Source organism: Syngnathoides biaculeatus, chromosome 9, assembly GCF_019802595.1.
Source record: "Syngnathoides biaculeatus isolate LvHL_M chromosome 9, ASM1980259v1, whole genome shotgun sequence".
In the NCBI taxonomy this organism is placed as follows: domain Eukaryota; kingdom Metazoa; phylum Chordata; class Actinopteri; order Syngnathiformes; family Syngnathidae; genus Syngnathoides; species Syngnathoides biaculeatus.
In genome coordinates, this window is record NC_084648.1 from 18604094 (window position 1) to 18615000 (window position 10907).

At 46.7% G+C, this 10907-nt stretch overlaps 1 protein-coding gene across 2 annotated transcripts in view; it reads right to left on the reverse strand.

Moving 5' to 3' along the window:
- Positions 1-745: 745 nt before the first annotated feature.
- The window catches only part of misp3 (MISP family member 3), a 19176-nt gene continuing 9014 nt past the window's right edge, over positions 746-10907 (reverse strand). Inside the window, exons 1-4 of one of the 2 annotated variants that reach the window (XM_061831113.1) lie at positions 7790-8016; positions 5531-7497; positions 4518-4591; positions 746-3222 (exon numbers count right to left, since the gene is read on the reverse strand). In XM_061831113.1, the coding sequence (XP_061687097.1) occupies positions 3139-3222; positions 4518-4591; positions 5531-7460 (2088 nt within the window). In that variant the 5' untranslated portion in view covers positions 7461-7497; positions 7790-8016 and the 3' untranslated portion in view covers positions 746-3138. Of the gene's footprint in view, positions 3223-4517; positions 4592-5530; positions 7498-7789; positions 8017-10907 lie in introns of those variants that run through there. The other variant, XM_061831114.1, reaches the window with a different exon arrangement.

The following is a 10907-nucleotide window of genomic DNA, read 5'->3' on the forward strand; positions in this document are numbered from 1 at the left end:
TAATTAAATCGCTGATCCTTAACCAAATATTACTTTTAATAGCAATACTTCCGGGTAAGTGTTGTGAGAGGTTTTCCTGGGCGTTTGACATATTTCATGTCTAGTTTGTGGGTTCAAAGCAATGGTGGGCAAAGCAAGCATTTGTATTACCAGGAGAATCCATCCATCCATTTTCTTTGCCGCTTATCCTCAGAAGGGTCACGGGGTGTGCTGGAGCCTATCCCAGCTGTCAACGGGCAGGGTACACCCTGTACTCTTTGCCAGCCAATCCAGACAAACAGCCGCACTCCCAATCACACCTATGGACAATTCAGGAACGGGGAGAACATGCAATCTCCTCACAGGTGGGGCCGGGATCGAACCCAGGTCCTCAGAACTGTGAGGCCAACGCTTTCCCAGCTGAGCCCACGATGGAGAATATTTGTTGCAATTGTCGCCCCTACCCACTAAATTGGTTTATTTTTTTATTATTTCATTTATATAGTTCATTTCAAGAGTTAGTTAATAGATTTTTCTATAAATAAAAAAGTATTCTTTTTACATTTTCAATTAAATAATCGGTATATTAGAAATAATTTTATTGCACATAATGCAAATACAATGAAAATGCATTATTACATTTGCATGAACAATTTTTCATATTTTACATTTTTTTTATCATGTAGCAACATTTTTCTTTCTTTTTTTTTTTCTTTTTTTTTTTTTTGGGGTGTGGCAGCAATACGCTTCCATACCTGGTCAATATGTCCAAAACACAGTGGACCAAAAGTTATTTCACCCCTCGGTTTACAGTATTTCCATAAATACAATCCGATGGTCCTCAATTCTCCGTTGTTGTTTAAACTCTGCTATTGTAGCCTCGTTTCTCTTGAACGTAGACTAAATCCAGACACACAGAAAGCATTAATTAAGCATTTATCTGTTCCGATGCCCGTCGCTGATACTGACATCTCTCCGAAGTGTGCGTTATGACTTATTAAAGTGAAATATTGTGCCACGGTTTCATTTTAAGGGCCTGTCATTTATTTGTACACAGCGCCTTTTATGGTGACACGGTGAGACAGAACAGCAGTCAAGTTGATTTGTTGCATGCTTAACGGTTTTATTCTTCTTATTCTGTGACGCTATTTTGAAAATCTCCCCAAAAAGATGAACATTTTGGGCATTTATTGGTATTCCACTATTGTGGTGTCACTGGGTTTTGTCCAGAAAGAATCCGGTAATCAATTATTTACAGATGATTAGGAAGCCACTAAAGCGCATCTATGACGCATTTCAAACACGTCCTGACACCCAAAGGAGGACAACAGCGCAGATAAAATCATGTTCCGATAATGGCCGCAGTTTCTCTTATCTCCATTCCAACATTTTGGCACACGTTGAACAGGCTGGAACGGCTACGCAAACAGTAGCTCAACCTCAAAATTCATGTAAGCGGCATGTAAAAAGGAAACTAGCATCTCTGTTATTGCCGCGGCAACTCCAGGGCATATTTTTTTATATTTTTTAGCCATCTACAAAAGAAAAAAATTTTGCGTGCTGTAACAATGTGATGAATGAAACTTGACTCTCAAATCATCTTTCCCCATTGAAATGCATGAAAATCCCGTCAATTCGTTCCAGCCTTCCCTGAGAAACTGTATAAAATGTCCGTATTGTATATTAGAATGCGATAAAATACCACTAAAATATTGTTATTTTAATATCAATTCCGTGGTCAATATGCTGCTCCCTCTGGTGTAACCACCGTCAATATGTAATGCCAATATTGCTAATACAATACTGTACTGGAGCAAAGCAATGATGTAAGAGCTCCTCTGAACCTCATACACATAAAATAATCTTGCATACAAAACAAAAGTATGAAGTTTCATCACGACCCTGCTGGCTAATATCAAGTTTCATTCCAAAGTTCAACATATACTGCGTTGTGTGACTCAAAAAGGGATTCAACAGAGGCGCTTTTATTCCCGCGCGTGTACTCTGGACTATCATAATTCACCTGCGAAATCCAGATCAACTTTTATTGCGCCATAATCCGAACGCAGGGCCTTAGGTAAAGTCCCGGATTAACCTCCTTGTTTGTTCATTCCACCGCGTGACAAGCTCATTAGGAAATTGTCAACTTTGTGATCATATTAAAACAAACAAACGAACGAATTAGGGACACTACGTACAACATTGGGGACACGTGCGTGAGCTCAACAGTTGTCACAAGAGGACAAAATATTATAAACCGCTGTCAGTATGATACAAAGCGCTACGCCAACCGCACTAATAATCATCAACAATGAACAATATTGTCGTAAAAAGCCTCGTTAACAAATAAGAGTGCAGATATCAAAGAGGCGAAAAACTAATTTGCAGGAGCACTGGAACGTGAGATTTATTGCTTGGATTTTTCTTCCGGACGCCATTTTATCGCAGAAGTCATAAAGTGAATGACCATTTAAAAAAAAAAAAAAAAAAGCTTCTGTGATTACTGATAATTACCGTAATTCCCAGCCACCAGAACGCACCTGGTTATAAGCCTCACCCAGTATATTTGTAAAGGAAATAACATTTGGTACGTACATCCGCCGCAGGCGTGTAAAACCGTTCAAGTGCCCACATTGAAACAGACATTGAAACACGAGATAAGACGGTACACAGAGAGTTTAACACTAACGCCACAGCGCTAATGCTAACACTAGCACCGCCGCGCTAACGCTAGCACTGCCGCATTAACAGGGCTGGTTAAAAAAAAACATACTGGTAAAAACCGAGACACGGCAGTAATGCGGGAGCGTAGCGGTAACGTGGCCGGACCGGTAAAAGTTACTTCCTCGGCACATATATTCCACCGGTCTCACTCTTACCTTTTCCGCTCGAGTGCCCCCTTGCGGCCGTTAGAAAAAAAAAAAATCCACAAATTAGCCGCATCGTCGTAAGCGTGTGGAAAAAGTTGCGGTTTATAGGCCGGGAATTACGGTAGAACAACCGGGTTTTTCGTTTTTTTCAGATGAACGCGTGTGCAAGTTCAGTCAGCCACTTTTCCTCCCGTCCGACGTCAATCTCGACCTCTTCCTCGCTGTCGCTCTCTTCTTCGTTGACGCTCCCTTCCGATAAGCGTCACTTTTCCGACTTTTCTCCTCCTCGCTACTCTTGCGGGTTGTGTCCGTTGACCCGGCCCGACTCCCACAGGTGCACCAGCGGGGTCTTGTGTCTCGAGCTGTGGACCACCTGAATGACGGCGAGACCCCACAACGGCCATCGCGAACAAGCGAGGAAAACAGAACAAAAGAAAGAGAAAAGAAAAACAAGGCAAGACAAATTTATTCATACGCAATCATGGATATTATACAATAGTGCGCATACAAGAGAGTGACTCGAGAATTCCAATCCACTTTTCTTTCCTGCCAAATTAATTACCTCGGTTTGGTTGCGGTCTAATTGAAGGATGTTATGATTCATCCAGTTATGTATTAATAAAACAAAAAAGCCAATCAGTGCTACGCCAACCAAGCAGGTAAAATGGCTGTCAAAACTCCACACGGCACAGAATAATCGCTCGGGATAATCTCGCAGAGACACTCGATCACCGGGCTGACTTTTATCGGAAGCAAGGAAGGTTAAACATGCTCGAATTTGGTGTCATCGCCCCCGTCCCCCCCGGCGAGATCTAACAAAGAGGAGACGGCACCTTTTAAATAGATGCAAGAAGCCGCAAGGCAGGCAACGGAAATCTCCACACACCCCGGACTCTTCTTTCCCCGTCGCCTTATCTACGAAGATAAGCCGCCCGCCGTGCGTTCCGAGAGCAATCAGATGTTCGCGGCCCACATTCGGCGGCGCGGAGACGCTCGTTTCCCGTCCGCGTCGGCGAGCTCGAGAACCTCTCGGCGACAATGCGTTCGGATTGGCCCCCGCGGAATGCGCCCTTGTTGTCTCGCTGCAGCTGGCAAGCAAAGCTTCAGAAATGGCTTCAGATCGTCTTTGACGCCGTTTCAGAGACTCCCAAAAAATATGTATGCGGTTTTTTTTATTTATTCCATCATTTTTGAAGTGTTGATGTTTCTGTTGCTAAATACACAGTTTATAAATGATGATTATTTTTAGCTGGTTTAGGATGACAAAAGGGACGTTTTTATTTGGATTGCAATGTTTTGGTGTCCAAGCCGGGCCATCCGCTGGTACCGCAAGTCCCAGAATGCACTGCACTCCGTGTCGCATCAGTCCTTCTCTCCTCTGTGGGCAGTCGTCCCGCATCAGTGCTCACGTAGCTCATTCAAATCAAGTTCAAGCGGTCTTTTGATTTGGCGAATCAGTGGTTCCGAATGCAGATTCAGAGCACAAACACACGCTCTAAAGCGTTCCATTTTTAATATAATTGCAAGGTGCTACGTGATGAATATTCTGACTGAGGGCGAAGAATCCCTAAAGTGCAGATCTCGCTTTCGCCGCAGGGTTTGTGATCCCATTTCTGAATAAGTGCATGATATTACAAACGTATTGTAAGGTCTCGTTTCTCGGCTCACCTTCGGCCGGTCCTCGGCGTCTCCGTGGTCCCGGCCCGGGGGCCACGCGCTGAGCTTTCCAACGGATTGGCAGTCTGGCGGAGGCAGAACGGACTTTTTTTAAAATGAGGGTGCCAGCAAGAAACATTTGACATTTTGAAGCACGTAAAAATACTTGGTAAACAATTACTCTTGAGGTCTGATTCTGATGATCTGTCCTAAATGGATGACTATTTTTTTCCCCCAAGCTATACAATTATTTGCCCAGCGTAGTCATAGACACACCCCGATTCCCTTTGTCATGGATGCCATTGTTGACTTTTTGATGTCCCGTGTAAGATACACTTCAGAACCGCACAAAGACCGCGAGGAAAGCCTCCCTGACGACAAAGATACTCTACATTCCCGCATTCGCCTGAAATTGAGGAAGAGCAAAGATCTACTTTAAAAAAAGAATCAGGCCATTGAGTACATTTATGCGTCCAAACAGGGTACACACAGAGTACATTCCGATATGCTATCATCACGGGATCTGTCCTAAAGTATCTATCGTATCACATCTATGTTTCTTGGTTAATCAATACATGACAGTATCAAATGCTACCTAGCATGTTCCATCTTGATATTTCACCGACAACTTATGACACATTATTTGCAGAACAGATTCAAACTCATCGAACGGATGCCAGTAATCCAATAATGAAATCAAAATCAAAACAATTTTGCACTTGGAAATGATATTTAAAGTGTCACGATACCACGTTCAGGTGATCGAGTGCCACAATCCAACTGCCGTACTTGCCTGTGCACACTCAAGATGAACACATTTTGGATTAACATGAGAACGAATCACGATGAAATGTCAGATAAAATGTTTCCTCGAGATATTTCCCACGACCCAACTACGATAGAGACTGAGATTCCCCAAATACGATTTCAGTCTCATCGCACCCAAAAGGAGCTACCCCGATTGGAACGAACCCTGACCCACAATCGGAGGCCACTCGCAAGCCTTTGTATCGCCCTCGACTGACCTGCTGAGTGTCCGCTACCGCTGCTGGACAAAGAGCCGGGAGAATTCAGACCAGACGCTCGAAGGCTCCTTCTATCCACGCCGACTGGCCTGCCGCCGCCGCTGCCGCCACCTCCTCCGGCATCCCCATACAGGTTGCTCCTCTGCTTGCGGAGCTCCTGCTCCCTCTCTTGAGCCTCCCGGATATCCTTCTCCACTTTAACGCCGTCTGCGAGGGAACGCAGCTTGAAGAATGGGTTCTCCTTGGGCGACATCTCCTCTGCCTCCAGCTCGAAATGGTGCCCCCCCGAAACGGACGAGAGGACATCAAGAGCTTCCGGATCAAGTCCGACGAGGCCGTCTACCTCTGCGGCGGTGTGGAGGTGCTTCTGTCCCGGGGCACTGGGGTCCTTCTCCAGAATGAGGACCTGGCAGGACAATCCCTCAGATAAGCCCGGTCCTCTAGGACCTCTTAGCTGCTCAGTACTCGGTCTCCCCTCTGAGCTTCTCACAGTGGACGCCTGTGACGAGGTCTCATCCCGGCTCTCCGAAGTGGAGCCGGCGCTGCTGCTGCTCCCACTGGACACGCTCAAAGGTGACTCACTGCGGTGGTTTTGAAACGCTTCAAAAAGCTGTTTCTTCTCTTTCAGTTTCCGAACCGTCCCCTTGTCGTAGAAACCGGGAACCTTCCCCATCTTGACCAGATCTTGTTCTCGGCCGACCTCCGCGTGGATCTCGTGTTGCATCATTTTACCCGCCAGCTCTCTGTCTATGCCGTGGAATTTCTCCGATTTGTCAACGACGGTCTGGTTGAGGACGGCTTTCATCAGGGGGATCTCGACGTACTCTGCAGATGCGTTTGGAAGCCCCCTGGACCTCCTCAGACTATGCTCTCGCTCGATGGCCCGCCTGATCTCCCTCTCAATTGGCGTCTCTTTGGGTAGAGTTTCTTGGGAGGCTGCGGTGACGTCTGCAGTGTTGCGTGGGGAGAAGTCTGCCGATAATCCGCTGTCGCTTTGGCTGTCCTCGGCTGAGTCATTCTCCATTCTGACGGGGTTAGAACACTCAGCGATGCCCTTGTTTCCCCTCTTCTCTTCCTCGACGTGAATGAATTCGGAAACTCTCACCGGCCCTTCACCTTGCTTTTGTCCAACCACCTCGTCCCCTCCAGGTCCACTGTGATTCTGCGCTCCTGTTTCGCTCTCCCCTTCCCCGTCTGTCAGGCTTTCTCTCACTGTGACAACACAGACGGAGCCTTTGAAAGCCGCCCCACCCCGATTGGCTGGCTCCATGGCAACGCCAGACAAAGGTGCAGAGTTCTGCCCGGGCACCTGTTGAGCAGTTTCCTGCTTTACTCTGTTGGGGGTGAGCTCTTGTTGACCTTGGCCAAGTACCCCCCCCTGCTGGCCGTCTAATGAAATCGCATTCGACTTTGGGTGTGTGGGGTGTGAGCCAGGAGAGGATTTGGAAGCGCACATGTTTGTTTCCTCTTCCACATCAGCAAAAGGAGGTGAACTAACATCAAGCGGAAGCGGGTGACTGATACTCCGAGACGTCCTTAGAGAAAAGTCCGATACCAGAGAACTATCCTCACATCGGGAGAGTTGTTGCAGATTCTGGTGACATTCAGGAGAGCTGATGTCGTCATCACTGGACCACTCTGAGATCTCCACCTCCAAGCTGGAGAAATCCTCTTTTGGTTCAGGTTCTAGGAAAGCACCTTGACCAATCAGCTTCTTCAACTCATCAGGTTTCTCATCTTGGACGCATTCCGTCGAGATCTCTTCAGTTTGGCCGCGTCCCTGAACCACTTCAGTGTCCTCTTCTGGTCCTGCTCTGGGGAGCTCTGGCTCAAGCGCAGCGGAATCGAGGCTAGCGTCCACGTCGCGTTGGATCGGGCACTCTTGCTCGTCGGTGGGACCCCCTTGCTCTTGAAGGGACTCTGTTGCCATGGTGACGGCAATGAAGATCTTTTGATCTCAGTAAACACTAAAAGGACACAAAGAAGAGAGTGGAGTGCCACAGGGATCATTTCTGGTACACCAGGATTCCATCGCCAACAACACCATGACCAATGTTACCTCCAAGTATTTTACATAGTTTTACTCATTTGCGTAGCGCGTGATTACAGTTTTCGCTTTTTGTAGCTGCATGTAAAAGACCTCAGACACTGCGACCGATAAGATGTGGCGCTGCCGTGATGAAAGTCTCTCGCTCGATGAGGCATCGTCAGTGACTGAAAATCCAGCCAATGACACAGTAATTGTTGTCATTTTCTTACTTTTTGTGCCAGCTCCGGCTGTGATATCGAGAGCTTGAATACGTGCTCAAGTTCTGTAGCCGACGACCCCCCCAGTCCATTGCGCATTGCAGGGTCCTCCAATGAGACGAAGTTGCCATCGCCGAGCCTTCCTCACTTTTTCATCCTTAATGACCGTCAACTTATTTTCACGTTCGTTGCCTCCAACGTGATATTGTTAGTCTGCATTAGTGCACTGGTGCAGTTCATAAACCCGCTTTAATCACTTTAAAGCCTGCTGGCAAAATGCGCGCACACACACAAACAAACACACACACACACACACTTCTTGTTTAGGGTAATTCCAGCGAGGTCAGATTCCAAATTTCAAATTTGGGATTAATCATTTTCGGGAATGAGCACCAGTGACCTGACATTGATTTGGGGAAAGTTGGCGAAAGCGAAGAACACACTTTACATGAGTACAACGTCAATGAAGTGGACTGGGAAGTAGGAGGGGAAAAAATGTGTAAATTTCCACCCATCCGTTTTTTTTTTTTTAGCTGCTTATCCTCGCAAGGGTCACGGGGAGTGCTGGGGCCTATCTCAACTGTCAACGGGCAGGAGGCGGGGCACACCCTGAACTGGTCTCACCAGTCAATCGCAGGGCACATCAAGATAAACAGTCGCACTCACAATCACACCTTGGGGCAATTTAGAGTGTCCAATTAATGTTGCATGTTTTTTGGGGAACAGACAAACTCTACACAGGTGGATCTGGGATTGAACCCGGGACCTCAGAACTGTGAGCCCAACGCTTTACCAGCGGATCCACCGTTCCACCTATATGTAAATTTAAAATTTAAAAAAAAAAAAAAAAAAAAAACGGTGAAGATGGAAAAATACTACGTCCTGTTCCACTAATTAGGGCGTTAAAATAAAAGAGCTTGTTATATTTTTTTTCTGAAAGTTTATTAACTTAGGTGGCAGGGTAGGCAGCTGGAAAGCGTTAGCCTCAAAGTTCTGAGGTTCCAGGTTCGATCCTGGACCTGCCTGTGTGGAGTTTGCATGTTCTCACCGTGCCTGCGTGGCTTTTCTCCGGGTGGGCACTCCGGTTTCCTCCCACATCCCAAAAACCATTAATTGGACACTCTAAATTGCCCCGAGGTGTTATTGTGAGTGCGGCTGTTTGTCTCGATGTGCCCTGCGATTGGCTGGCGACCGGTTCAGGGTGTACCCCGCCTCCTGCCCGTTGACAGCTGGGATAGGCTCCAGCGCTCCCCCGCGACCCTCGTGAGGATAAGCGGCTAAGAAAATGGACCTAACTAGAGGTGACAAATAATCCCATCTCACCGATTCCACGGAAGATTCATTCCATTAGAAAAAGCAGCAATTGGGTTTTCCGCAGCGTGAGGATTTATTAAAATGCTCCTGTAACTTCAAATATGACACGCACTTCACAGTGAGTGTTATCATATCTAAGATGCACAAAGAGTCCACAAGAGACTGCCGATTAAAAAGCTCGTTACATAACACGCCCGTGCTTGCCTCATTATCCAAAAGGAGCGATTTATTTAGTCATCATCAGAACAGCAAACATTTTAACATCATGAAAAATACATCTTGTGCAGGCGGCACCAATTCAACTTTAAATGAGGGCATTCTGACAAGGGGGGGGGGGATAAAGCAAATTTATGGAAATAAATGCACACTGATTTAGAGGACATAATTGCACACATAAAAGGCACAGTTTTCATTTTTTTAACTATTTCACTTACCGGTTAACAGGCACCAAAGTTGGTCTCGAACGCGCACGCCATCACGTCGGCGTGCACATCTGCGGCGCACAACGCTGACCGGCAATTACCGCCGAGCGCGGCGTGGCAAGAGGCTTTACTTTATTGCCGCTGTGGATTAAGAAATGATAATCCGTTTTTTTTTTTGGGGGGGGGGGGGCGACACGTGTCGGTTTCACAGCGCTCGCACTTTCGCCTTCAGCAGGAAAAGTAGATGCAAAATGGAATTGATGACGAGAATATGACACCTGCTTCATGTAACTACCCCCCCCCAAAAAAAAAAAAAATCACCCCCCCAAGAGAAACCCTCCATTTGCCTTTCATGACCACAGCGTACAAAAGCAAAGCGGAGATCCTGAAGTTCTCAATGAAAAATGTATTTTTTTGTGCCACGGTAAACCCTCTTCCCATCACGTTCAAAGGAGTTGCAAAAACTACTCGGCAATTGATCACAGACAGTCTTGTTCTACTTTTTAACCATCTTGAGAGCCTTGAAAAATTGTAAGCAATATTTAATTAATATTTAATGTGCATGCTTTGATAATAAAATGAAAACTTTAATTGGAATAGAGGAAAAAATGCTCAAATGAGGTCCACTTGTTGCTGTGTGTGTAGCTCACTCGTAACCTTTGAACAGGGGGGCCGGGCCATAGCTGCTTATCCTCACGAGGGAGTGCCGGAGCCTATCCCAGCTGTCAACGGGCAGGAGGCGGGGCACACCCTGAACTGGTTGCCAGCCAATTGCAGGGCACAGAGAGCAACAACAGTGGCACTCACAATCAGACCTACGGGCAATTTAGAGTGTCCAATTCATGTTGCGTGTTTTTGGGATGTGGGAGGAAACCGGAGTGCCCACCCGGAGAAAAGCCACGCAGGCACTGGGAGAACATGCAAACTCCACACAGGCAGGGCCGGGACTGAACCCGGGACCTCAGAACTGTGAGGCCAACGCTTTACCAGCTGATCCACCGCCCATATCTATTGTCATACATTTACATGTATTTTCAACAAAAATCAAGGACACTGATGTGCACAAGTTGTGTGCAAAACTGCTCATCGAACCCTTCATGGCAACTCTGCTGTAACTTCAACTCTTTGAAAAATGTCAATGTCACGCCCACAGGAGGCATTTCCCAGTCACTCACATTTGAAAAATGTACGGTGTGGTCAGTCATGCCCGCAGATATAGAGTTGCGGGTGTGTGTTCTGATTGTAATTATGAGTGTACCCCCTTTAAGAGCGGAGGGGGGCGGTGTCAGGTAAACTCGGAAGTAGAAGTAGGCTGAGCAGAGCGGATCGGTTTTCATGTACGCTGAGAGTGTGCAGCAAGTGCGCAATTGCGCAGCTTCGAGGGAACATTGGTC